Below are 25175 nucleotides of genomic sequence, written 5' to 3'. Positions count from 1 at the left end.
AGGGGCCTGAACGCTGTCCCTCAGCTCTTCAGCTCAAGGCTAGCACTCTACCACTTGAGCCACAGCACCACTTCCAGCTTTTTTCTTTTTGCTTATGTGGTACTGAGGAATCGAACCCAGGGCCTCATGTATGCAAGGCAAACGCTCTACCACTGAGCCACCTTCCCAGCCCTCTTTTCTTGTGTGTGTGTGTGTGTGTGTGTGTGTGTGTGTGTGTGTGTGTTGTGTGTGTGTGTGTGTGTGTTTTCTTGTCGGTTGTGGGGCTTGAACTTAGGGCCTGGGTACTGTCCCTGAACTCTTTTGCTCAAGGCTAGCTCTCTACCACTTTGAGCCACAGCTCCACTCTGATTTTCTGTTGGTTAATTGGAGATGAGTCTCTCTGATTTTCCTGCTTGGGCTGGCTTCCAACCTCAATCCTCAGATCTCAGCCTCCTAGGTAGGTACGATTACAAGCATGAGACACTAGTAGTGTCTGGTTGCATTTTTTTTTTTAAGAATTACATGGTATTCTTTAAAACTTTATCTAATCATACATTAAATAATCCTCATAAATTTCTTAAGAATAATTCTAGTTATTAAATATGGAATAACAACTACATTAGAAAGTCATCTTTTAAGCTGGGTGCTGGTGGTTCATGCCTGTAATCCTAGCTACTAAGGAAGCAGAGATCTGAGGATCACAGTTCCAAGCCAGCCCAAGCAGGAAAATTCGTGAGACTCTTATCTTCAATAAACCACCAGAAAACCGGAAGTGGCGCTGTGGCTAACATAGTAGAGTGCTCACCTTGAGCTGAAGAGCTGAGGGACAGTGCCCAGGCCCAAGCCCCATGACCATCACCACCACCACCAACAACAACAAAGAAAGTCATCTTTTCACAAGATTAATGAATTCATTCAAAAGTCATTAGGCAATGTATAAGTGAAAGCTTAATGGGAAACTACAATGGAGGTTGCTTTAGGTTGTTTCCACCTGAGCAGACAAGACCCCTCACCAAGAAATCCACAGTTGAATCCTCCCAAACTGGCTAATGTTTAACTGCAAAAGGGATTTTAAAGGTTTGATTAAGGGTCTTAGGGGGGAATAACATAAGAGTGCATATAAAAGGGAAAAAGGGAGGCAAAAGTCAGTATTTCCTTAACAAAAAGGGAGGGATGGAGGGACAGAAAAAGGGAAAACAGATTTGACAGTATGCCACTGATTTTGAAGATGGAGGAAATCATTAGCCAAGAATCAAGAATTTAGATAATTACAGAAGCTAGACAAAGCAAGGAACACAGCCCATGTGATTCCTTGATTTTAGGACTTATGACCTCTAGAACTCTAAAAGTCTATAAGCCACTGTTTGTGGTAATTCATTACTTTTAACAATACAACCCTAATATACAGTTAAACTCACTGATCAATTTTAGTAGCACTAAGAGTCACAAAAAGTACAATGTGTTCCTATCCTGATGTCATGTGAAGTACTCTAACCAACTTGAAGTACTCTAAAACAAAATAAATCTAAAATGTAGGGTGTCCTTCAAAGGCAATCGATTACAACAAACAATTGCAAGCATTAAAAAGGAAGCCATAAGAATGGATTGCTCTTGGGGCTGGGAAGGTGGCCCTGGGTTTGATTCCTTAGCACCACATAAGCAGAAAAAGCCAGAAGTGGCGCCGTGGCTCAAGTGGTAGAACGCTAGCCTTGAGCTGAAGAGCTGAGGGACAGTCCCAAGCCCAGAGTTCAGGCCACAACTGACCAAAAAAAAAAAAAAGAATGGACTGCTCTAGAGTAAAGAGACCTTAGAGATACTTACCACTACATATTAAGAGCTGAAGAATATATAAAGATAAATAAGGAATACAAGATACAAGTCAGGCCCAGTGGTTCACATCTGTAGTCCCAGTTACTGAGAAACTGCTAGAAGCCAACCTGATGACCCTGTCCAGACTCTGTCTCTTAAAAACAAAGAACAAGGGATTGGGAATGTGACTCAGTGATAGAGTGCTTGCCTAGCATGCATGAAATCCGGGTATCCATTCCACATAAACAGAAAAAGCCAGAAGTGGCGATATGGCTCAAGTGGCAGAGGGCTAGCCTTAAGCAAAAGCAGCTCAGGGACATTGCCCAGGCCCTGAGTTCAAGCCCCAGAACTGGCAAAAAAAAAAAAAAAAAATCAGACACTGGTGGCTCATGCCTATAATCCTAATCCTAGCTACTTAGGAGGCCATTATGATCTGAGGATAGAGATTCAAAGCCATTCTGGGAAGAAAAGTCTGTGAAACTCATATCCCAATTAACCATCAAAAAGCCAGAAGTGGAACTGTGGCTCAGCTGCTAGAACATTAGCCTTGAACAAAAGAGTACAAGGACAGGACCCAGGGACTGAGTTCAAGCCCCATGACTGACCAAAACAAAAAAAGGTGGGGGGGTCTATGTGCTTGCATGACAAGTCTCCTTAAGAGTTTGAGTACTGCTGGGCATGATGGCACCTGGCTGCTATCCCAGCACTTGGAAAGCTAAAACTTTCCAATGGTGAAGTCCATGCCAATCTGGGATATATAACCAATTTCAGACCAGCTTGTAACACACAGTAGGACCCTGTTTTGTTTATAAAAAAAAAAAAAGAAAAGAAATGGACATTCCAAATTAATTCTCTACCACTCCCATTCATCATCACTGCTTATCTGGTCCAATTAGTTCTTGTTCTTGACTTTGAATTTGGGTCTAGGATCCCAGTAGTCCATTAAACTGGTTTAGAAGAAAACAGACATGGAAGAGTAACTGGGTGAGAATGAAATGCCAGCATGTAAAACGCTTGATAAGGTCTTTCCAATAGCCTTAGACTCAGTTGGAAGCTACATCAAGAAATGAGAAAACAAACACTTGATCAGTGGTCCTAACCTGGGCATAGTGAAAGAAGGCGTCAACTAGTTAATTAATAGGGCTTAGAATGTGGCATAATGGTAGAGTGCTTGCCTAGCATGCATGAAGCCCTGGGTTCGATTCCTTAAACAGAAAAAGCCAGAAGTGGCGCTGTGGCTCAAGTGATAGAGTGCCAGCCTTGAGCAAAAGAAAGGTTAGGGACAGTGCCCAGGCCCTGAATTCAAGCCTCAGGACTGGCAAAAAAAAAAAAAAAAAAATCACTATGGTTCTAGTTTTGCTCAGTGCTTACTAGTGCTTACCAGAAGCCAGGCAGCAGAACATGAATAGGAAAGTAATTCCTGCACTCAGGATACTAACAGTCTAGTGAAAAAGACAAAACAGCATTATGGGAATTAGCAGTCGCCATCTAATAGTTGGGCTTAGATTTAGTCACACTATGATTTAAGTCAGTGAAAGAACTGAAAACTAAGATCACTTTGTAAGCAATGGTGGACTTTTATCAATATCACCAATTACACATAAAAGAATAGTTACATCATGGTTCCATCGACAATTCCATCTGTTAACATTTACCAGTTTACTCTACCTGAGCTTGTTTCCAACTTGTCAAATGGAGGAATTACCTATCTACCTCTTTTTTTGTGTGTGTGCAAGTCTTGGGACTTGAACTCGGATCCTGGGCACGGTCCCTGAGCTCAGGGCTGGTGCTCTACCACTTGAGCCACAGCGCCACTTCTGGCTTTTTCTGTGTATGTGGTACGGAGGAATCGAACCCAGGGCTTTATGAATGCTAGGCAAGCACTCTACCATTAAGCCACATTCCCAGCCTTACCTACCAGTTTCCTAGGCTAGTGTATGAACAAGTGGTAATGTAGATAAAGCAGCTCAGGAAGTGGGGCACACAACAGATGCTTGGTTTGGTTTTTTAAAATAAATTTTACCAATTGCGGTACGTTATTTCCCTGTAGATACCCTAGGGTGTCAATCGTGTCAATTCCTACAAATCCTCAACATCCAGATTTCCCCAGGCTGTCAGACCGATCAGGTCTGGCAACCACACTGCGCGCAGGCCTGCCCGAGCTCGCCGGCGGCCACTTCCGCCAACGCCGCGCAGCCTTCGTACGAGTGCCCGCCCCGGGCGCCGCGCCGCGCCCCGCCCCGCCAGCCCCGCGAGGTGAGGGGCGGACCCCCGCGCGTCCCCGCCAGCCCAGCCCCCCCCACCTCCCGGACTCGGCCTCCCGAGCCTCTCCCGCCCGCCCCGCGCCGCCCGGAGCCGCACCTTGAGGTGGGTGCGCAGGCCTCCAGCGCCCCCAGACTGGTCGGTGATCTCGTAGGCGCCCGTCACTAACAGGTCCTTGTGGATCTCTTCCCGGAGACACTTGCGAGAATTAATGGGCAGATGGAAGGAGATGGCGAGGATCGAGCTAGGGCCAAGCAGGAAGAGAAACAGCAACGCCAACTGGCGAGGGCAAAGCCAGGCCAGTGGGCCGGACAAACCAGACATGGTGCCGGACACTTGTTCTCCACCCGGGGCCTCTACCACGCCGGAACCGAGAGGTCCCACGTGACTCACCTCTGACCTCTCGATGCCTTCGGCGCCATTTTGGAGATTGGCTAACAGGCGAAGAACTTATAGCAGATCGTTTCAAGGTGGAGAAAGGATACGGTGCCCTGTGACAACGACGAGTTTAAGTGGCTGCCGTCGGTGGACCAGGATTTTACTGCTAAACTTTTGTTTCTGTGGCGGTTAAGAACGTTGGAGGCAGCCATAGCAAGTATGGGCAGACCTGGAAGTAATTCCCCATTTAACCCCCGGAAGTTCGACCTGTGAGACTTTTAAGGCCCGTGATACCATAGCAACCAGGGCCCAATAGGGAACGGCCACAAGGCCCTTCGCTGAGCCCGCCCGGCGGGGACTGGGCGCGGAGGAGGAGGTAGGCTTCCCTGCTGGCGTACTTAAAGACTTAGAGGAAAGTTTCCAGGAAGAATTTAACGTGGTTCTTAGCTTATGTGGGCCAGTATCTCAGAGAAGACGATACAGAGGTCACCAGGTGAACAAATGCCAGGCATCTAGTTCACACCCCTGTCCTTGGAATTCAGGCTGGAGTAACACTTTGGGAATCTTATTTTAATATGTAATTATTATTATAAAGGTGATGTACAGAGGGATTACAGTTATATAAATCAGGTAATGAGTACATTTCTTTTTGGACAATGTCACCCTTTCCCTTGCTCTTTCTTAGTTTTTCCCTCCCATCATCACGCACAAGTTGGATAGTTCATTTTCAACAGTGTCTAATGAGTACCACTGCTACATTTGTTCACCCTTTGTGGAATTTTATTTGTTTAACATCGAGTGTCTTCCATACCAGGTTATATTTGAGACAAATTTAATTTTGTATTTAAGTTGAATAAAATACCATGTTTCGACCCAGTCTGACAGATGGACATAACATACAATTTACCAGGTTACTATTGTCAGGGGAGACAAGTGTGTTTCAAATGCATCATTTGTGATTCAAATAGGTTAGTGTATAGTAAGCAAATTTGCATTGTAATCATGCATTCCTTCAGCAATGGTTAGTATACATGGTGTGTTGACACTATATTATGCATGTCTATTACACATGTTTAGCAAATCATTATTGAGATGCTATTACCATAGATAAAAGCTGAAGAATAGGCTCGGTGCTGGTAGACTCGGTGCTGAGGGCTCACACCTGTAATCCTACCTACTCAGGAAGCTGAGACCTGAGGATCACAGTTCAAAGCCAGTCTGGGCATAAAAATTCATGAGACTCTTATGCAGTTAACCACCAGAGGACTGGAAGTGGCGCTGTGGCTCAAGTGGTAGAGCACCAACCTTGAGCTGAAGAGCTGAGGACAGTGCCCAGGTCCAGAGTTCAAGCCCCACGACCACACACACACACACACAAAAAGAGCTGAAGAATATATGAAAATAAGTAATATAAGCTAGGCCCAGTGGTGAACACAGATAGTCCCAGCTACTTGGAGAGGTTGAGGCGGAAGGATGGCTTGATCCCAAGAGATGGAAGTCATTCTGAGAAACATAGCCCAGACTCTACCTCTTAAAAACAATGAAACAAACCCAAGGATTACACAATAGTCTATGCTTATAATCATCTACTTTGATTAATCTTTTTTGAGCATCAGCAGAAATACCCAGAAATGTGATCTACCTGACCTTAGAAACCTAAATGAACACCCGTGTGTGTGGGGGGGGGGTGTGTGTGTGTGTGGGTGTGTGTGTATGTGTGCGTGCAGGTATTTGGGTCTTGAACTCAGGGCCTCATTCTTTTACTTAGCTTTTTTTGCTCAAGGCTGGTTCTCTGCCAATTGAGCCACACCTCCATATTTGGCTTGTTGCTAGTTAATTGGATCTAAGAGTCTCTCAGATTTATCTGCCTAATGTTGATTTTTGAAGCATGATCCTCTGATCTCAGCCTCCTGAGGAACTATAATTACAGGCATGAGCCACCCAGGAGCCACTGGGCTGGCTGGGCTTTTTTTTTTTTTAACTCCATTAAGTCCATCTAGTCCTTTTCCTGGAACTGAAGTTCTACAAGAACAAATATAAAGGAGTTGTTAAACATTTTTAAATTTGACTAATGCCCCATAATAATTATTTTATGAGGTGTCCACTTAGGAACATTTGGTTTGATTGTTTTATCCCTGATCTGAGATAAGATTGCTAGTTCTACTGAGTACATCCTGCTAATTTGCATTGCCTTTTCCCTGCCAATGCTGAGGGACTTAGTACAAACAGTTATTTAATTGATGGTTTACTCCGTGGAGTCCTAAGGCTCTACTGACCATTAGTAAGAGATTTGCAGTCCTTGAAATGCCTGTGTGGGTGTTTTCATTTTCTTACATTTTCATCTTATACTACAGAATGGTTTATATATTTTAAGATATTTTCACTTTTTCCCACATTGATTCAGGGTCTTCTTGCTCTGTAGCCCAGTATGGTCTAGAAGTCTCAATCCTCCGGCCTCAGCTTCCTGAATCCTGGTATCACAGGTGTGCATTGCTGGGCCTTTTTCACATATTTTAGTGACTTCACATTTTCCAAAAAAGTTTTGAACAGTCTGGACAAGTCTTTTAATTTTACAGATAAGGCACTTTGAGGATATGAAAAGCCAAGGAACTTTCCTGGTATTAAAGAAACAATCATTCATGACACTAATTCGAGACTAATTCAAGGAAACTATAGTGATTGATACATATGGACAGAGATAATTGGTAGGGAAGAGAAGTCAATCTTAACTTCAAGTACAAGGAAAAGCAGAAATTTACAGCCAAGGATTAATCACGTTAGGTCAGTGGGCAAAAAGTAACTTAAGGTAAACATCAGAGGTGAGAGGATATTTGGGCTAAAGTGACTTGGAAGAGTTATTAAACCTGAATAGTGTACAGATATAAGTCCAAAAGTTAGGACATAGTTGAGAAAGAAGTTAAGAATAGCCTGAATACAGTTTGATAGAAGTCTGTCAGCACTCAAAAATCCCATAGTTTAAAAGTGATAAAAGCCTGGGTCTACCAGGTGCTGGTGCAGCACACCTGTAATCCTAGCTACTCAGGAGACTGAGATCTGAGGATTGCAGTTTGAAGCCAGCTGAGGCAGGAAAGTCTGTGAGACTTTTATCTTCAATAAACTACTCAGAAAAAGCTGTAAGTAGTGTTGTGGCTCAAGTGATAAAGTGCTAGATTTGAGCCTAAGAAACTCAGGAACAATATCCAGGCCCTGAGTTCAAGCCCTGAAGACCAGCACAAAAAAATCAACTGGTCTTTTTTTTTTTTGGTCGTGGAGCCTGAACTCTGGGCCTGGGCGCTGTCCCTCAGCTCTTCAGCTCAAGGCTAGCGCTCTACCACTTAAGCCACAGCACCATTTCCAGCTTTTTCTGATTATGTGGTGCTAAGGAATCGAACCCAGGGCCTCGTGCATGTAAGGCATGCACTCTTCCATTGAGCCACCTTCCCAACTATAACAACTGGTCTTTCACTACATTTTTTTTTATTTTAGCTGAGTACCAGCTAAAATATAGTTATATAATTATATATATATATAATTATAGCTACTCAGGATGCTGAGATCTGAAGATTGAGGTTCTAAACCAGAGCAGGCAGAAAAATCCAGTTAACCTGAAAGAAGTGGGAAGTAGAGGTCTGGCACAAGTGCTAGAGCACCAGTTGTGACTAAAAAAGCTGAGTAAGAATAAGAGGCCCTGAGTGCAAGCTCCAGTCCTGTAGCATACATACCAAAACACAAAACAAAAGCTTTTTTACAGGTGAAAAAAACTGAGCCACAGAGAAGCTATTAGTCGTGGAGCTTGAACTCTGGTCTGAGTGTTGTCCCTCAGCTCTTCAGCTCAAGGCTAGCACTCTACCACTTGAGCAATAGTGCTACTTCCAGTTTTCTGGTGGTTTATTGGAGATAAGAATTCACAGCTGTGTGCTATTGGCTCACGCCTGTAATCCTAGCTACTCAGGAAGCTGAGATCTGAGGATCACAGTTCAAAGCCAGCCTGGCCAGGAAAGTCGTGAGACTCTTATCTCCAATAAAGCACCAGAAAACCGGAAGTGGCGCTGTGACTCAAGTGGTAGAGCTCTAGCCCTGAGCTGAAGAGTGAGGGACAGCACCCAGGCCCAGAGTTCAAACCCCACGACCGACAAAAAAAAAAATTAAAAAATTCACAGACTTTCCTGCCCAGGCTGGCTTTGAACCTTGATCCTCAGATCCCAGTTTTCTGAGTATCGAGGATTACAGGCGTGAGCCACCAGTGCCAGCTCTGAGTCACTTTTCTTTCCTTTTCTCTCTCTCTCTCTCTCTTTCTTTCCTCCTCCTCCTCCTTCTTCCTCCTCCTCTTCCTCTTCCTCCTCCTCCTCCTCCTCCTCCTCCTCCTCCTCCTCTTCTTCTTCATCTTTTTCTTCTTCGTTGTTGTTGTGTGGGGCCTGGGCACTGTCCCTCAGCACTTCAGCCCAAGGCGAGCACTCTACCACTTGAGCCACAGCACCACTTTCAGTTTTCTGGTGGTTTATTGGAGATAAGAGTCTCATGACTTTCCTGCCTGGGCTGGCTTTGAACCATGATCCTCAGATCTCAGTTTCCTGAGTATTGAGGATTACAGGCCTGAGCCACGGGCACCTGGCTCTGAGTCACTTTTCTATGTCATAGCTCTTAAGTCCTTTGTTGTTCTGTTTGTACTTTTCCTTAGCCCCAACACTTTGTGTCTCTGCTTTCTCTCATTTTTTTCTTTAGCTTTCATCTCTAATATAACATGTTTATATTTATTGATTTTCTCATTGTGTTTACCAGTCTATCTCCTAAATTGAATCTATTGTGAGGATTTTTATCTGTTCTTTTCATCCTTCTTTCCTTTCTTTCTTTCTTTCTTTCTTTCTTTCTTTCTTTCTTTCTTTCTTTCTTTCTTTCTCTTTCTCTTTCTCTCTTTCTCTTTCTCCTCCTTCCCTCCCTCCTTCCTTCCCTCCCTCCCTCCCTCCCTCCCTTCATTCTTTCCTTCCTTGCTTCCTGTAGGTCATGAGGCTTGAACTCAGCCTAGGTGCTGTCCCTGAGCTTTCTTGCTCAAGGGACCACTTTGAGCCTCAGCGCCACTTCAGGTTTTCTGATGATAAATTGGAGATAAGAGTATCATGGACTTTCCTGCCTGGGCTGGCTTCAAACTGCTATCCTCAGATTTCAGCCTCCTGAGTAGCTAGGATTATAAGCGTGAGCCACCAGTGCTGGGTTTATCTATGTTCATTATTGCTTTATCTCCTTAACCTAAAATAGTTCCCAGAACTTAGGCACAATAAATAATGGTTCTATGAATGCAACATTTGTTCTGTGGGTCTGAGCAGTACTAATGGTAAATTCCTTCTCAATTCCCAATCAAATGAAAAACATCTTATAGTTGAAGTAAATGCGTCTTCCTGGCCAGCAGGTTCTCTGGCATCCTCTCCATCTGAAACTCTCAGGCCAGACCCACCTAGGACCTCCTGAAGCCACCAGAGCCTCCGGACATGAAACATCATGAGGACATAGCCTCTCCCCAGTCTACATAAACCACGGATTCTCTACTTTATCTTTGTGAAAGATGGAACATATTTAAAGTACATCTCACCGAGTGAATCAGAAGCTTTTATTCATGGAGCTGGGTGCCAGTGGCTCACACCTGAAGTCCTAGCTACTCGGAAGGCTGAGATCTGAGGATCATAGGTCAAAGCCAGCCAAAGGCTGGGACTGTGGCTTAAATGGTAGAGTGCTTGCCTAGCATGCATGAAGCCCTGGGTTCAATTCCTCAGTATCACATAAACAGAAAAAGGCAGAAGTGGTGCTGTAGCTTAAGTGGTAGAGTGCTAGCCTTGAGCAAAGAAGCTCAGGGACAGTGCCCAGGCCCTGGGTTCAAGCCCCAGGACTGGCAAAAAAAAAAAAAAAAAAAAAAAAAAAGCCAGCCTGAGAAAGAAAGTACATGAGACCCTTATCTCCAATTAGCCACCAAAATGTTAGAAATGGAGCTCAAGTGGTAGAGCTCTAGCCTTGAGCAAAAAAGCTCAAAGACAGTGCCCGGGCATCGATTCCAAGCCCCAGGACTGGCACACATACAGACATATATACACACACAGCATTTATAACAAGCTGTCTCAGTGACTCTGTGGATGGGAACCTTTAGAAACACATAGGGCCTCTTCTGTTACCTTTAACCAGTTTAATCCTTCAGTGTTAGCATAACCTATTCATAAGCTCATAAGCCATCCAGGATCCCTGACTCCTCCAGTGTCCCTGCCCGTTCATGTCTACGCCCACACCATGTATTTACCTAGCTAAGACAAGATGGATTCTGGGAAGATCCAAAAGATCCCTCTGGGAAGTGATTTGGCAATATTTGTCTCTGATCCAGAGAGTAAATCCAAGGTCTTCTTCAAGGGGCCCTCCAAATGTTGGAGCCTCCAGTACCTGGTCCCAGAATATATGTGCTGCTCTCTTGGCAGTGGTATTTAATCCCTTAACTTTAAATGCATCCATCCATATTTAACTTCCAGATATGGCTCTCCATCTCTGATCTAACCCTAAGCTCCAGTGTTTGTGGAGTTCCTAGCTCAGTTCAACTTAAACAATAGGCAGTTCATACTTAACTCATAACTTCTTTCCCACTCCCCAATTCTCAAATCTACGTCTTCCTCAACTCAGTAAACAGCACTACCTTCTACCTAGTTCCTGAGACCATCCTTGCCTCTGTATTTCCCAGTCTTCAGACACTGTCAGTTCATCAGGAAGTCTTATCAGTTCTGTGCGCTAAATAGATGCTAATCAGTTTCTCCTCTTCAAGCCAGAGGCTTGTAGCCTACAATCTGCTAGGCAGGTCAGATTTGGCAGAGAACTTCCTGTCTTTGTATTGCTCAAGAGCTAAGACTGTTTTTTAAAGAGGATTGTTTAAAAAAAAAAAAAAAAAAAGGAAGAGCGGGAGCCTGGGAAGAATGTGTGACAGAGAGCTATGTGGCCTACAGTCTGAAATATTTATCATGTGACCCCTTATGGAAAAGGTTTCCTCTCTCATACACAAGAAAACCGTCTTGCTGGGTGTCAGTGGCTCAGGCCTGTAACCCTAGCTACTCAACAGGCTGAAATCTGAAGATTGAGGTTGAAAGCCAGTCAGGGCAGGAAAGTGTGTGAGACTTTTATCTCCAATTAACCAGCAAAAAAACCCAAAGTGGAGCTCCTACTCAAATGGTAGAGCTCTAGCCTCAAGCAAAAAAGCTAAGTGAAGAGCACTCTGGCCCTGAGTTCAAGTCCTGGTGCTAACAAAAAGAAAAGTCTCTCCAGACACCAGTGGCTGGCACCTGTAACTCTAGCTACTCAGAGGCTGAGATCAAAGGATCGTGGTTTGAAGAGTCTCAGTGAGACTCTTATCTCCAATAAACTACTCAGAAAAAGCCAGAAATGGCTCTATGGCTCAAGGTGTACAGCACTAGCCTTGAGCACAGAGGCTCAGGAACAATGCCTAGGCTCTAAGTTCAGGTCCCCTTACCCACAAAATAATAAATAAATAAAACCTGAATACATTACCACATCCAAAAGCCTCTGTGGTTTGGCTCCTGCCTACTTCTCTAATCTCATCCTACCCAGTGAAGACTTCTCATACTCCCTAATTGTTCACCTTCTACAGCTACCTAGCCTTTTAAACAGCTTAAGATCCTATTGCACCCAAACCTGTACACTTACTGTCTTCCTGGACCTTTCTTTCGCAGATCTTGTCTTGTGGACTCTAGATCCTGTAGTCTGTCCCTCAAGTAACCCTATCCCCAGATTGCTTTCTATCATACTATCTGCTTTATTACATGCATAGCAATTGTCACTATCTTGTATGTTTCATTTCTTGTTTAGTCACCTTATCCACCTGGAATTTAAGCTCAAAAAGAGTAAGGGCTTTTTGAGCTGCTCTATTGTAGACTAGGTATAACATCCTAGACATAGTGGGTACTCAACAAAGATTTGGTGTATGATTAAATGAGCTCCTACAACATAGAACCTAGCACATGATGAACATAGTGTGTGTGTGTGTGTGTGTGTGCACGCACGCGTGCACGCGCGCATGTGTACACACACAGGCACACATCAGTCCTAGGACTTGAAATGAGGGCCTGGGTGCTGTCCCTAAGCTTTTGTGCTCAGGGTAGCACCCTACCACTTAAGCCATAACTGACTTCTGGTCTTTTTTTGGTGGTTAGTTGAAGATGAGAGTTTCACAAGCATTCCTGCCCAGTTGGCTTTGAACTACAATCCTCAGATCTCAGCCTTTTCAGTAGCTATGATTACAAGAGTAAGCCATCCTTCACTGGGCTGAATAGAGTATTGCTCAATAAATACTAGTTCCTCTATCTAGCAGTATTTTAATCACCATTTTTCATATGGAGAAGCTGAGGTCCAAAGCTGCTTACTTATTTGCCTCAAATCATACAATGAGTCAATGTTACAGTTGAAAATAGGCCTGAGATTGGGAAAGATGGGGTAAAACAATGGAAAGGGTGACTTTGATCAAGATACATTATAATCTAACTTGTTGAATTGAAACCCCTTTGTAAAACTACTTAAAAAATAAAAACAAAAACAGATGTGAGAACTTTTAACTGCAGACCAGTCTTTAGATATAATTGCCATCACATCTGATAAAACATGGTATTTATTATTTAATGCTCTATTAAGAAGTTTTAGATTTCTGGGTAATCTTTCTCTAGCCACACTTATACTCAAAGTATATTTGTAGTTTTTACATAGATTTTAACTCTCCCATAACAGATACGATGATGTTAATAGTTAATACAGAAACTTAAAGCATTTACTAGGGTCCCCTCACTTCATGTTTTTGGGAAAAACAAAACAGAACAAAACAAGATTTATCTTCCTCTCCAGATTCCTATGATACTAAACTTTAATCTTTCCAGATGTTAAATATGAATTCAATTAGCTCATCTGTAGAATAGTGTAGACAAAAATTATCAGGATTCTTGGGGCTGGGAAGGTGGCTCAGTGGTAGAGCACTTGCCTTGCATGCCTGAGGCCCTGGGTTCGATTCCTCAGCACCACATAAGCAAAAAGAAAAAAGCCGGAAGTGGCACTGTGGCTCAAGTGGTAGAACGCTAGCCTTGAGCTGAAGAGCTGAGGGACAGCATCGAGGCCCAGAGGTCAGGCCCCACAACCGGACCCCCCCCAAAAAAAAATTATCAGGATTCTGCCTTGTATGCTCTGCCTCTTAGTTCCTGATCACCAGGATCAAAGCTCTTCTAAGGATGTATGTGGACTGAAAGAAGTGTGGATTGGCTGGGAATGTTGCTTAGTGGTAGAATGCTTGTCTAGCATGCATGAAACCCTGGGTTCAATTCCTCAGTACCACATAAACAGAAAAAGCTGGAACTGGCACTGTGGCTCAAGTGATAGAGTGCTAGCCTTGAGCAAAAGAAGCTCAGGGACAGTTCCCAGGCCCTAAGACTTCAAGCCCCAGGACTGCCTCCCCCCAAAAAAGAAGTGTAAATTTAACAACAACAAAAAACAAAATAGGTGAATATAGCAATCGTCTTCATTCGATCATTATACACTATATGTGTTTCAAAAAATTACATTATATTTCACAAATATAATATGTGTAAAAAAATTTAAATAGGAAAAATTCTAGAGATGATACAAGCAAAAATGTGTCCTCAAAGCCCAAGTGTCAGAAAACCATCATATGAGCCAACTCCCATGCTTTGGAAACAAACCAAAATTGAAAGGACAAGTTCTAGAAGACAGGCACTTCCTCTTCCCCAAAAGCTGCATTTCTTCATGGAGAATATCAGCCATGGAGCCTGGTACAGAGGTGAACATGAGATCAAGAACGAGATTAAAAAGAAATCTGTTGGACCAGCAGGATTAGAAGATCCAAGGGACAAAAAGAAATGGAATTCTAAAGGAAGACAAAGTAGGGCCAGAGATATAGTAAGACACAGACTTTAGAGATCCCTGGTTTGCCTTATGCCATAACTGTTTATGCCATGAAGAAGGGAAAAAAGGACTGAGAAAGAAATGGGAAAATTACACAAAACTCTGTGAGGTAGTTCCAGAATGAAAGCTCTCCAACAGAGGAATGGAGAATCCAAATGCTCAACCTTAACATTAGCTGCACTCTGCTCCTGGACACTGTCTTGCCCAACGCTCTCTGTGGAGAGGGCTTCAGTTGACTTCCAAGAGTTCTGGGACCTTAAAAAAGTGTAGTTACTAAGTTGGGCACCTGTGTCTTACACCTGTAATCCTAGCTACTCAGGAGGCTGTGACCTGAGAATTGCCATTTGAAGCCAGCCCAGGGAAAAAAAGTCCCCATCAGATGCTTACTTCCAACTAACCACTCAAAAACTGGCGCTGTGGCTCCAGTGGTAGGGCGCTAGCCTTGAGTAAAAGAGCTCAGAGATAGCTCCCTGAGTTCAAGCCCCATCAAAAAAAAATGTAGTTACCTAGAGTAGAAAACTACATGGTGCAGGCATTTGCTCCTGGATCTGAAACAGGCTGTGTGTGTGTGTGTGTGTGTGTGTGTGTGTGTGTACGCACACACATTCATGTCTTGGGGCTTAGAATTAGAGCCTAGGTGCTGTTCCTAACCTTTCTTTGCTCAAGTCTAGTGCTCTATCACTTGAGCAACAGCTCTACTCTGTCTTTTTGGTGGTTAATTGGAGATAAGAGTCTCACAGAATTTCTTGCCCCAGTTAGCCTTGAACCTTAGCCCTCAGATCTCAGAATTCTGAGCAGCTAAGGTTATATTCATGAACCACTGGAGCCAGGCTTGAGACAGTTTCAGTTTTTCTCTTCAGTGCATTTTTCATACCATTACGTGGTCAGTATTTCAAGTCCACCACCACCAGCTAGCTTGAAATCTGCAAAAAAACTATTCTCTTTCAACAGGAGGTCCATTTTGAGGGGGAGATGGACCACACAGGTGGAGAAAGAACATGGGATACAGGCAGTTTGACACTGTCTGCAGGACTGTTACCCTTTATTATCTAATAGAACTGTGTATCAGAACTATTCATACAGCTTAAAAAAAAACTACCAATGAACTGAGAATGGGTGACCCATATTTCCAATCACACACACACACACACACACACACACACACACACACACACACACACACACACTACCAATGCCCAACACAGAAGAATGAAAACAGGCATGGTACTAGGGAATAGCATGTTTTGGTGCTTTCCTAACTTTCCCGTACATTGGAATCATCTAGGGATCTTAGAAAAAGAAAAACCCAAACAACAACAAAAACCCAGTGGCTCACATCTGTAATCCTAGCTCAGGAGACTGAGATCTGAGGATCACAGTTCAAAGCCAGCCTGGGCAGAAAAGTCCATGAGACTCTTATCTACAATTAATTACAGAAAAAGCCAGAAGTAGAGTTGTGGCTCAACTGGTAAGAATGCTAGCCTTGAGCAAAAGAACTCAGGGACAGCACCCAGGCTTAACAGTTCAAGCTCCAGGACCAGCAAAACAACAACAAAACCGACAACTTATGTCTGGCCATCACTTCCCCACTTCCTGATATAACTGGTATGGTATGTCACCTGAGCATCAGGACATCACCTGATCTGATGGGCATCTAGGTATAAGAACAAAGGCATTGGTGCTGGGAAGGTAGCTCAGTGGTAGATTGCTTGCCTTGCATGCACGAGGCCCTGGGTTCGATTCCTCAGCACCACTTAAACAGAAAAAGCTGGAAGTGGTGCTGTGGCTCAAGTGGTAGAGCACTAGCGTTGAGCTGAAGAGCTGAGGGACAGCGCCCAGGCCCAGAGTTCAGGCCCCACGACCAACCAAAAACAAAACCAAAACAAAGGCATTGTTCCTGTCTCAGCATCTAACCTTTCAATGCCTCTCAGGTAGCATTTCCTCAACAAATATTATTTCCCCTGTTTGACTTGTATCTCCCATCCTCCTGCTGAAGTACTGTTACCTTTTCACCTAGAAAACAACACAAAAGGTGTCCTCTGGGAATGACAGACCTGAATACTAGCTTGAGAACAAGGGTCATTCTTCTGGCGGCCACGTGCTCCCAACTCAAGAGTTGATGAAGGAGGAATGGGAAGCTGTCTCCACAGGCACAGGGGAGAACAGGATCTTTGCATCCTCCCTTGCAAAAAGTCACTGAGGCACGTGGACAAAGGAAGTATTAATAATTTTGCTAAAAACACACTTCTCTAACATTTGGTATTTCACAAACCACAACCAGTTTTGTCAGTTCCACAGATGGCCAACTTCTGCATTTTGAACAATAGCTTCTGACTTACATCCTTAAAGTAGAAGACCTATGAAGAAGGAACCACTGGAGTCTCTAAACCAGAGGTCAGGAGCCACTACCCACACACTGGTCAGGGATGAGACCACCAAACAAAGTCATTAGAGGCAACCAGTTCTTTCTGGAGGGAAATTAAAGTAACAATAAATATTATCCTAACCAGGTCTTAATGGCATGAACTTGCCAGAGACACATATATGATCTACACAGGGATCTTGGTTATGCCATACTAACTAGACACTGGAATATCTGGCATACCTTTATAAAATGTGAAGCCAGAGACTAAGCATAGAGCCTTTTTGTCTTTGTGCTGGTCCTGTGGCTTGAACTCAGGACCTGGGTGCTGTCCCTGAGCTTTTATGCTCAAAGCTAGTGCTCTACCACTTGTGCTACAGCTCCAGGTCCAGTTTATTGGGTGCTTAATTGAAGATAAGAGTCTCATAGACTTTTCTGCTTGGGATGGATTTGAATCACAGTGCTCAGATCTCAGCCTCCTGAGCAGCTAGGGTTATAAGCATGAGCCACTGGTGCCTGGCTCCTTGACTTCTATTAAACCTACATCCACTAATAGTTGTGTTTTGTCATCCCATTTCAAGACCTTGTGTCTGCAGGCTATGATCCCCACAGCTCTGAGGTCTCAAAGTCCTCCTTATGGTGACTTATAAGAATAAGGGTGAGGGCTGGGAAGGTGGCTCAGTGGTAGAGTGCTTGCCTTGCATGCCTGAGGCCCTGGGTTCGATTCCTCAGCATCACCTAAGCAAAAAGAAAAAAGCTGGAAGTGGCGCTGTGGCCTTGAGCTGAAGAGCTGAGGGACAGCGCCCAGGCCCAGAGTTCAGGCCCCACGACCAAGCCCCAAGAAAAAAAAAAAAAAGAGTAAGGGTGAAAATGTGAATTTTCCACCTTACTTTCGTAGCTCCAGATAGTCCTTGTTTTTCATCTGAATTCTGCCTCTATCTCCATGTGGCCTTCTCCTTTTTCTCTTTCTCTGTTTTCTATCAAGGATACTCAAGGATACCTGTCATTGGATTTAGCACCTAACAAACAATCCAGAGTGATCTCAATATCCTTAATCACACCTCCTAAGTCCTTTTTCCCAAACTCAGGTCATATTCACAGGTTCAGTGTGTGTGTGTGTGTGTGTGTGTGTGTGTGTGTGTGTGTGTGTGTGTGTGTGTGTGTGTGTGTGTGTGTGTGTGTGTGTGTGTGTGTGTGTGTGTGTGTGTGTGTGTGTGTGTGTGTGTGTGTGTGTGTGTGTGTGTGTGTGTGTGTGTGTGTGTACTTCAACTCAGGACTTGGGCAGTCCCTTAGTTTTCTCATGCAAAGCTAGTGTTCTGCCACTCAAGCCAGAGATCCACTTCCAGGATTTTATGAGGAAATTGTAGTCACAGACTTTCCTACCTGGGCTGGCTTTGAACCTTAATATTGAGATCTCAGCCTCTAGAGTATATAGGATTACAGGTGTGAGCCACCAGCATCAGACTTCAATATGTCTATACAGTCTCCAAATAGAGATAGGTAGAAATATTCAAAATCCTACCCATCCTTGAAGTCCATGTCAAATGATACTTGCCCCAGGAGGTCTTACAACTTCCTACTGCACAGCCATGATCCCCTGTGCCAGGCCTCTGGTAACTCCTTTTTCTTTTTTCTTTTGTCAGTCATGGGGCTTGAACTCTGGGCCTGGGCTATGATCCTCAGCTCTTCAGCTCAAGGCTAGCGCTCTACCACTTGAGCCACAGTGCCATTTCTGGCTTTTTCTGCTTATATGGTGCTGAGGAATTAAACTCAGGGCCTCATGCATGCAAGGCAAGCAATCTACCACTGAGCCACCTTCCCAGCCCCTACTATCTTTTTAAAAAAGATTGTAAGTTATTATTACAAAGGTGATGCACAAAGGGTACTCCTGTGTTGCTCATGTCTTTGTTCCCTCCCTCTGGACCACTTGCATCAGAATTACCTAAGGAGCTGGCTAAAAATGCTAATTTCTGGGGGTTGGAGGAATGGTCAGGTGGTAAAGCATCAGCCAACAAGCAAAAGTGTCAGTTACTAAGTCCCTATCTCAGAGTTTTAAAAAAATTACTAATTTCTGTTCCTTCTGCTGTAGCTACCACCATTACTGCTGCAAACAAATCAGGTTTGCTGGGGCTCAGAAGTGGTTCATTTTAACTGACTCTCTAGGAAATTCTAATGTACATGAGATTTTTAGTACCATGCTAGAAGCTACAAAACCAGTTCCTGCTAGATCCCTAGGTGTCTTAGTTTTAATAAAGCTGATGATGGGCAGATTTATGTATGTGGTCATAAGATTTGAATGCTTGAAATCGATACTGAATCTATCTGCTTCCTTGTGTAAATGAGGGTGATTAGAATGCCTTCTTCGTAAGTCTTTAGTGAGAAATGAATGAAATAAAGCATAAAATATCTTAGGACAGCAAAGCATGGTGGCTCATACCTGTAATCTTAGTTTTTCCAGAGGCTAAGATCTGAGGATTGCAGTTCAAAACCAGCCTGAGCAGGAAAAGTCCATGAGACTCATATTCAAATAAATTACAAAAAAAAATGCTAGAAGTAGAGCTATGGCTCAAGTGGTAGAGCACTAGTCTTGAGAGAAAGAAATTCATAGACATTGCCCAGGCCCTGAGTTCAAGCCCCAGGACCAGAAAAAAAAAGGCTTAAAACAGAGTATGCACCCAGTGCAGGTAAGCTGCTGTTAATAGAACAGGTTGTTGGTGGCTTGTTTTTTCACTATATTCCTAGACCTCTTCCTCCCAGGAATACATCCAGATCTTTCCACCACCATCAATTATTATTAATATTAATAAGATCATTTTATTCTGTCTGGTGCTATGTCAAGCTATATAGTACTGACTATCTATACCCATGGGTTTCAGTGATTAGTTTTAACTAATCACTGATAGAAATACTAGAAAAAATGCATGCATAAAATTGAAACATGCACACTTGTTTCTTTGTCATTATTCCCTACACAATACAGCAGAACAACTATTTACACTGCCTTAGGGATGCATCTAAAATCATCTAGGGATAATTTTAAAGTATACAAGAAGATGCGTGGACATTACATGCAAAGACTGCACCATTTTATATAAGGGACTTCCTTGAACACCCTCAGATACTGGTATCTGAATGGGGTTCTGGAAGCAGTCCCCCCATAGTCCTGGAAAAGGCTATTCATTGTTACAATGGTAGAAGTCCTATGCTGTTACTATACGGCACTTACTGGAGAAGGAAACGAGGTTCAGAGGTTAAGCAACTTGTCCAAAGTCCTACAGCTAGTGGACATGGAGGTGAGGATGTGAGGTATCTGGTTAGCTTCCACTGCTACCCTGCATTTCTGGGTCATCTGTATCTTCCTCAGGCTTGGCTAGGCCTGAACCAACTCTGCTTTCCCTTATGCAGAGTCCTTCCATAGGTTCTATCTTATCTGATCCCCTCATGCTATGCTTTTCTATTACCTTCTTGGTCTGAGTCTTCCAAGAAGATGTTCTATTTGCAGAGATGTTAAGTAAGACTATACATCTCCGTCTTCCTGTGGAGCAACTTCAAGTCCTGCACTTGCGCCACCCCTCCTCCTCCAACACATATGTGTGAGACTTCCCCTTACACATATGCCCCTCTGGCTGGCTCTTCCCATAAGCCTCAGGTGACCCTCTTCATCTCTCTCTTCAGCTACTTGTGGTGATGGTGGTGGGGGAACCTCTAGGTCTAGGTGCCAATGGAGTAGCCATTCTTCCCAACTTCTCTATCACATCTTAGGTCTCTTGAATGCTCTTCATTCTCAGCCTCTGTCAGAGCAGGTTGTCTCATGATGGCTGGCACCGCTGCCTACCTCCTACTGGCCCTGGGCATAGGGAACACCATCAGGCACACAGGCCTTATCACTGTGCAAACACTTCCTCTTTCCCCAGTTTTAATTCTCACCCAATCCATAATCAAGGTAAACTTCCTTTGGCAATTTACTGAGCAAACATTTACTATGCAAATGTCTTTTATAGGGAACCCAGTCCCCACCCAGGAGAGTCTGCAGGATGAAGCACACAGTTGGACACTCACATGTTCTGATGCTTTGTGACACCTGCCTTCTAATTCCATTTCTGCCCCTTCCTCTCTGTTTTATGTTGGGAGTATGTTGCTTTCCTTTTCTGGTCTTGAGTTTCCTTTATGTGAAAGGAGAGTAATGCTGAATAGGCATGTTGTAGAATTAACAAAGATAAGATGCACAAGGGGTGTGGCAAAGCTCCTGAGATAAAGACTTGATGAGGAGCCAAAAGTCAAGGAGTGCCACCTTTCAGGTACACTATGTGGTCCCTGCTTACTACAGGGTCAGATGATCAGGAAGACAAGACTATAGTATTATTATTATTAGATTTATTATTATTACTAGTAGTATTGTTTGTATGCCAATACTAGGGCCTGAAATTAGGGTGTGAGGCGCTGTCCCTTAACTTTTTCACTCAAGACCAGTGCTCCACCACTTGAGCTAAAGATCAAGTTTTGGCTTTTTGATGGTTAATTGGAGGTAAGATCCTCATAAACTTTCCTGCCTGGGCTGGCTTAGAACCATGATCCTTAGATCTCATCCTCCTGAGTAGCTAGGATTACAGACATGAGCCCCAAGCACCTGGCCACAACTATGTTAAAAATTGATACCTATTGGACATAGCACAAGGGAAGTATAAAACATAGCCTCTTATCCACCAGAGGTGGGTGAGTGATGGTAGTGATTTTCCCTGCCCATATACAGCAAGAGAGTACTTCAGGATAAGTCTGTTTCTTAGGTCAATGCTAATTGTGTGGGTACAACCTATCAAGGAGAGATCACTGCAGGCCTGGGGTAGTTGGGACAGTACTCCATGTTAAGGAATCAGCACACAAATCAGTAGGCAAAACAAGGCATAGACAGTAAAAATAGTTCCTTCTTTCACCTCTCCAGCAAAACAAAACACTAAAAGGCCACTCTTTAAACTGAAATATTCAAATGTTCTTTCTTAACACACTGACCTCAGTTTGTAGGAAGCATAGGAAGGAAGACCAGAAGAGCTATAAGGACCTGGGCAAAGGTGGAGGCACTGGGAGAGTGGGAAATCCATCAAGTGATGGACAAGGAGCATCAGAAATGGGAAAGCTAAGGTCTAGGAATGTGGCTTAGTGGTAGTGCTTGCCTAGCATGCATGAAGCCCTGGGTTCAATTCCTCAGTACCACATAAACAGAAAAAGCTGGAAGTGGTGCTGTGGCTCAAGTGATAAAGCACTAGCCTTGAGCAAAAGAAGCTCGGGGACAGTGCCCAGGCCCTGAGTTCAAGACCTAGGACTGGCAAAAAAAAAATTAGAAAAGTGGGCCACCAACCCTCCTTGGCTCAATGGGGTCATGTGAGAAAGGGGGCGATGAAGATTATCTTTCTGTTAAAGGAACACTCTAGAGAATGGTACCAGAAGGGCATATAGTACAGCTCTGGGCCAAGCATGAGCCAATCTTGGTTCTCATTGGGCTCTCAGCACTGCCAGGCTGGGTGATTCTGCTTACTCCCTTTACTTCTTTTGAGCCTCAGTTCCCTAATTTCTAAATCAGAATTTAAAAAGCATCTGTTTTATAGAGCTGGTGTGGAGTATAACTTACATAACGTAGAGAGTGCCAGAACGTAGGTGATCACATTCCCTCCCTCCTCCTCATACTTCTAGGAATGCCTTAGAAAATTAGAACTCACTATATTTAGCATCTGGCTCCCTCCCTGCCAACCTATGGTTAAATTAGAAGGAAACTATTTATGTTACCATCCCTAAAGTTCTAAAATTCTCTGGCAAAACAAGTGGACTAGGTGGGCGAAGACAGGATCAGTTCGTGTTCACAGCTACTGCAGGGCTGTGCCACTTCAAGCAACATGTGTCAGTGCTCTAGGTACTAGAGCTTGTTAGATATCAAGGAGGAAGGGAAGGTCAGAATCCTTGTATCCTGGGCTGGGAATAATGTGGCTTAGTGGTAGAGTGCTTGCCTAGCATGCATGACCCCCCGAGTTCAATTCCTTAGCACCACATAAACTACAGCAACAATATAAGAATCCCTACACCCTTTCCTTCCTTATCTAGAGTTCCCAGATCTGGGTCCCCTCACTTCCCTTTGCCAAGAATTTCCTTGTGTGGTGATAGGTGTAGGGAGAGGGGTGGAAGGAGCGGTAAGGAGAAGAAAGAAGGGAGCTAGCTGACTGCACATGGGAAGGTGTAGAGACTGATTTCAGCTCATTTGGGAAAGAACATAATGTGTAACAGGATGTCAGAGGGCCTGAGCTCCAGAGAGTTCATGAGACATTAGGGGTAGCCACACTTGGAATGGTGGCTCAAGTTTGTACTCCTAGCTACTGGGGAGACAGAGATGAAGGGATTGCAGCTCAAGGCCAGCCCAAGGAGAAAGAAGTTGTAGAGACTTCTCAGTGATACGTGTCTGTTACCCCAGTTGGAAGGAAAACACGATGGCTGGCTCAGTGGCACATGCCTGCCATCCCCAGGGTCACAAGGCCAGCCTGGACAAGACCTTACCTCAAAAATAACCACAGTTAAAGGAGGGAGACCGAAGATGTGGCTCAAGGGGTAGGCTGTCTGCCTAGGAAGCCTGACACCCTGAGTACAATCCCCAGCACTGCCTCCTAAGAAGGGTGATTGTCATGAGGGACCTGCTGCCAAGGATGGACTAGTTCCACTGTAGGAGTAAGTTCCTGATTAAAAATGGTAAGCTCTGGCTCCTTCCCTCCTCTATCTTTCTCTCTCTGTCTCTGACTCTCCCTCTCTATGTTGAAACCAGAGTGTTCTCTTGCCCTCTGCAATGGCACAAGAAAGCCTTTGCCATATGAGAACCCCTCAACCTGGGCCTTCCCAGCCTTCAAAACTATATGAATAAGTGAGGTAAGCCAAGCTCAGACACACAAACAGCCCATGTTTTCTCTCATATGCAGAAGCTAGGTCGAAAACACACTGGGATATGATACACAGGGCTCTAAGTATTCACACATAGTGAGACCAAAGGAGGATACTCTCAGGAGAGGAACAAAAAGGCGCAATGCCTGTGTGCATCTGATCATACAAAATAATATTTATTGAAATGAACAAGTGTTTTTTTCTTTGTTGGCTTTGTTTTCTTTTCCTTGTGTGTGTGTGTTTATCTGACTTTGGAAGGATAAGTAGGGGGCACAGAAATGGAGGGACAAAGGGTAAACAAATGCAGCAGTGGTACTCACTAGACATTATGTGGGAAATGTACTATACAACTTGTGGATGGAGATGGGAGAGAAAAACTGGGAGAGAGTGAAGGAAGGGGTAACATTGTCCAAAAAGAAATATACTCTTTGACTGATTTATGTAACTGTAACCCCTCTGTATATCACCTTTATAATAACAATAAAAATGATAGATAGATAGATAGATAGATAGATAGATAGATAGATAGATATGAAATAAATCTCTCACCTGCCTGGGCTACACAGTGCTATTTCCCCACATCTATCCCTCCCTGTCTCCTCACTGGGAATGCTCATCCTAGATGGTAAATCCTATGAGAACTTTGTTCTAGTGCCTGGCACCCATGGATTCTCTGTAAGTACTTGCTGAACAGCTAAGTAAGTACATAGGATATGTTTATATGTTAGAATTCATGTTTTATGCCCATACATACACATATACACCTGTTTGTAATATAATTTAAGGTCTAAAGAGGAACTGGACAAAGGGGGCATTGAATAAGGAGGGACAGGAACTTTCCTTGAGCACTGATTTGGTCCCAAGCACTGTTCTTGAGCTTTGCATAAATTCTATCCTCACAACAACACGTTTTGGGAACTGAGAATAGAATTCCAAGGAACCAAACCACCAACACAATCAGGATCTTGGGACTACCACTTTTATCGTCCTCATTTCAAAGATAAAGAAACAGTTTTGCCAGGCACTGGTGGCTCACGCCTGTAATACTAGCTACTCTGAGGATTGTGGTTCAAAGCCAGGTGGAGCAGGAAAGTCCATGAGACTCTTTATCACCAATAAACCACTAGAAAACCAGAAGCGCCGCTGTGGCTCAAAGTGGTAAAGCACTCACCTTGAGCTGAAGAGCACAGGGACAGCACCCAAGCCCAGAGTTCAAGCCCCATGACCAACAAAAAAAAAGAGAAAAAGAAAAAGAAACTGAGTCTTTGAGAGGGGAAATAACTTACCTGAAGATAAGCTACTAACAAGTGCCAGAGCAGGATATAAAACTGGGTTTAGTAGACTCTAAGGAAGTTTCATTCTGTACATTGCTCTTGAAGAAATTATTTTGATCACCGCCTCTCTCTACTCTCCGGGAATAATAATAAAAACAAAGTGGTGAATGCAGCCCCAGTTAGCAATGCCTAATTGGTCATTGAAACTAATGACATTGGGAATAAGGAAGATAAGGAAGGAAAAATAATTTCCTACCAGT

General features: G+C 43.8%; 1 protein-coding gene and 1 long non-coding RNA gene across 2 annotated transcripts in view; one reads left to right on the top strand and one right to left on the bottom strand.

The window, feature by feature from the left end:
• Tmed10 (transmembrane p24 trafficking protein 10) overlaps nt 1-4426 on the bottom strand; it is a 42482-nt gene extending 38056 nt beyond the window's left edge. Inside the window, exon 1 of the mRNA XM_070029698.1 lies at nt 4150-4426. Coding sequence (XP_069885799.1) covers nt 4150-4374 — 225 coding nt within the window. The 5' untranslated portion in view covers nt 4375-4426. The remainder of the gene's footprint in view (nt 1-4149) is intronic.
• A 91-nt stretch (nt 4427-4517) lies between these two features.
• The window catches only part of LOC138832178 (uncharacterized), a 37082-nt gene continuing 16424 nt past the window's right edge, over nt 4518-25175 (top strand). The window contains exon 1 of the long non-coding RNA XR_011373528.1: nt 4518-4804. This is a non-coding gene — a long non-coding RNA (uncharacterized lncRNA). The remainder of the gene's footprint in view (nt 4805-25175) is intronic.

The sequence above is a fragment of the Dipodomys merriami genome, unplaced genomic scaffold, assembly GCF_024711535.1.
Source record: "Dipodomys merriami isolate MVZ:Mamm:240054 unplaced genomic scaffold, mDipMer1.0.p SCAF_1, whole genome shotgun sequence".
Taxonomy (NCBI): Eukaryota; Metazoa; Chordata; class Mammalia; order Rodentia; family Heteromyidae; genus Dipodomys; species Dipodomys merriami.
Note: the sequence above shows the minus strand (reverse complement) of the source record. Positions and strands in the feature narration are given on the sequence as shown.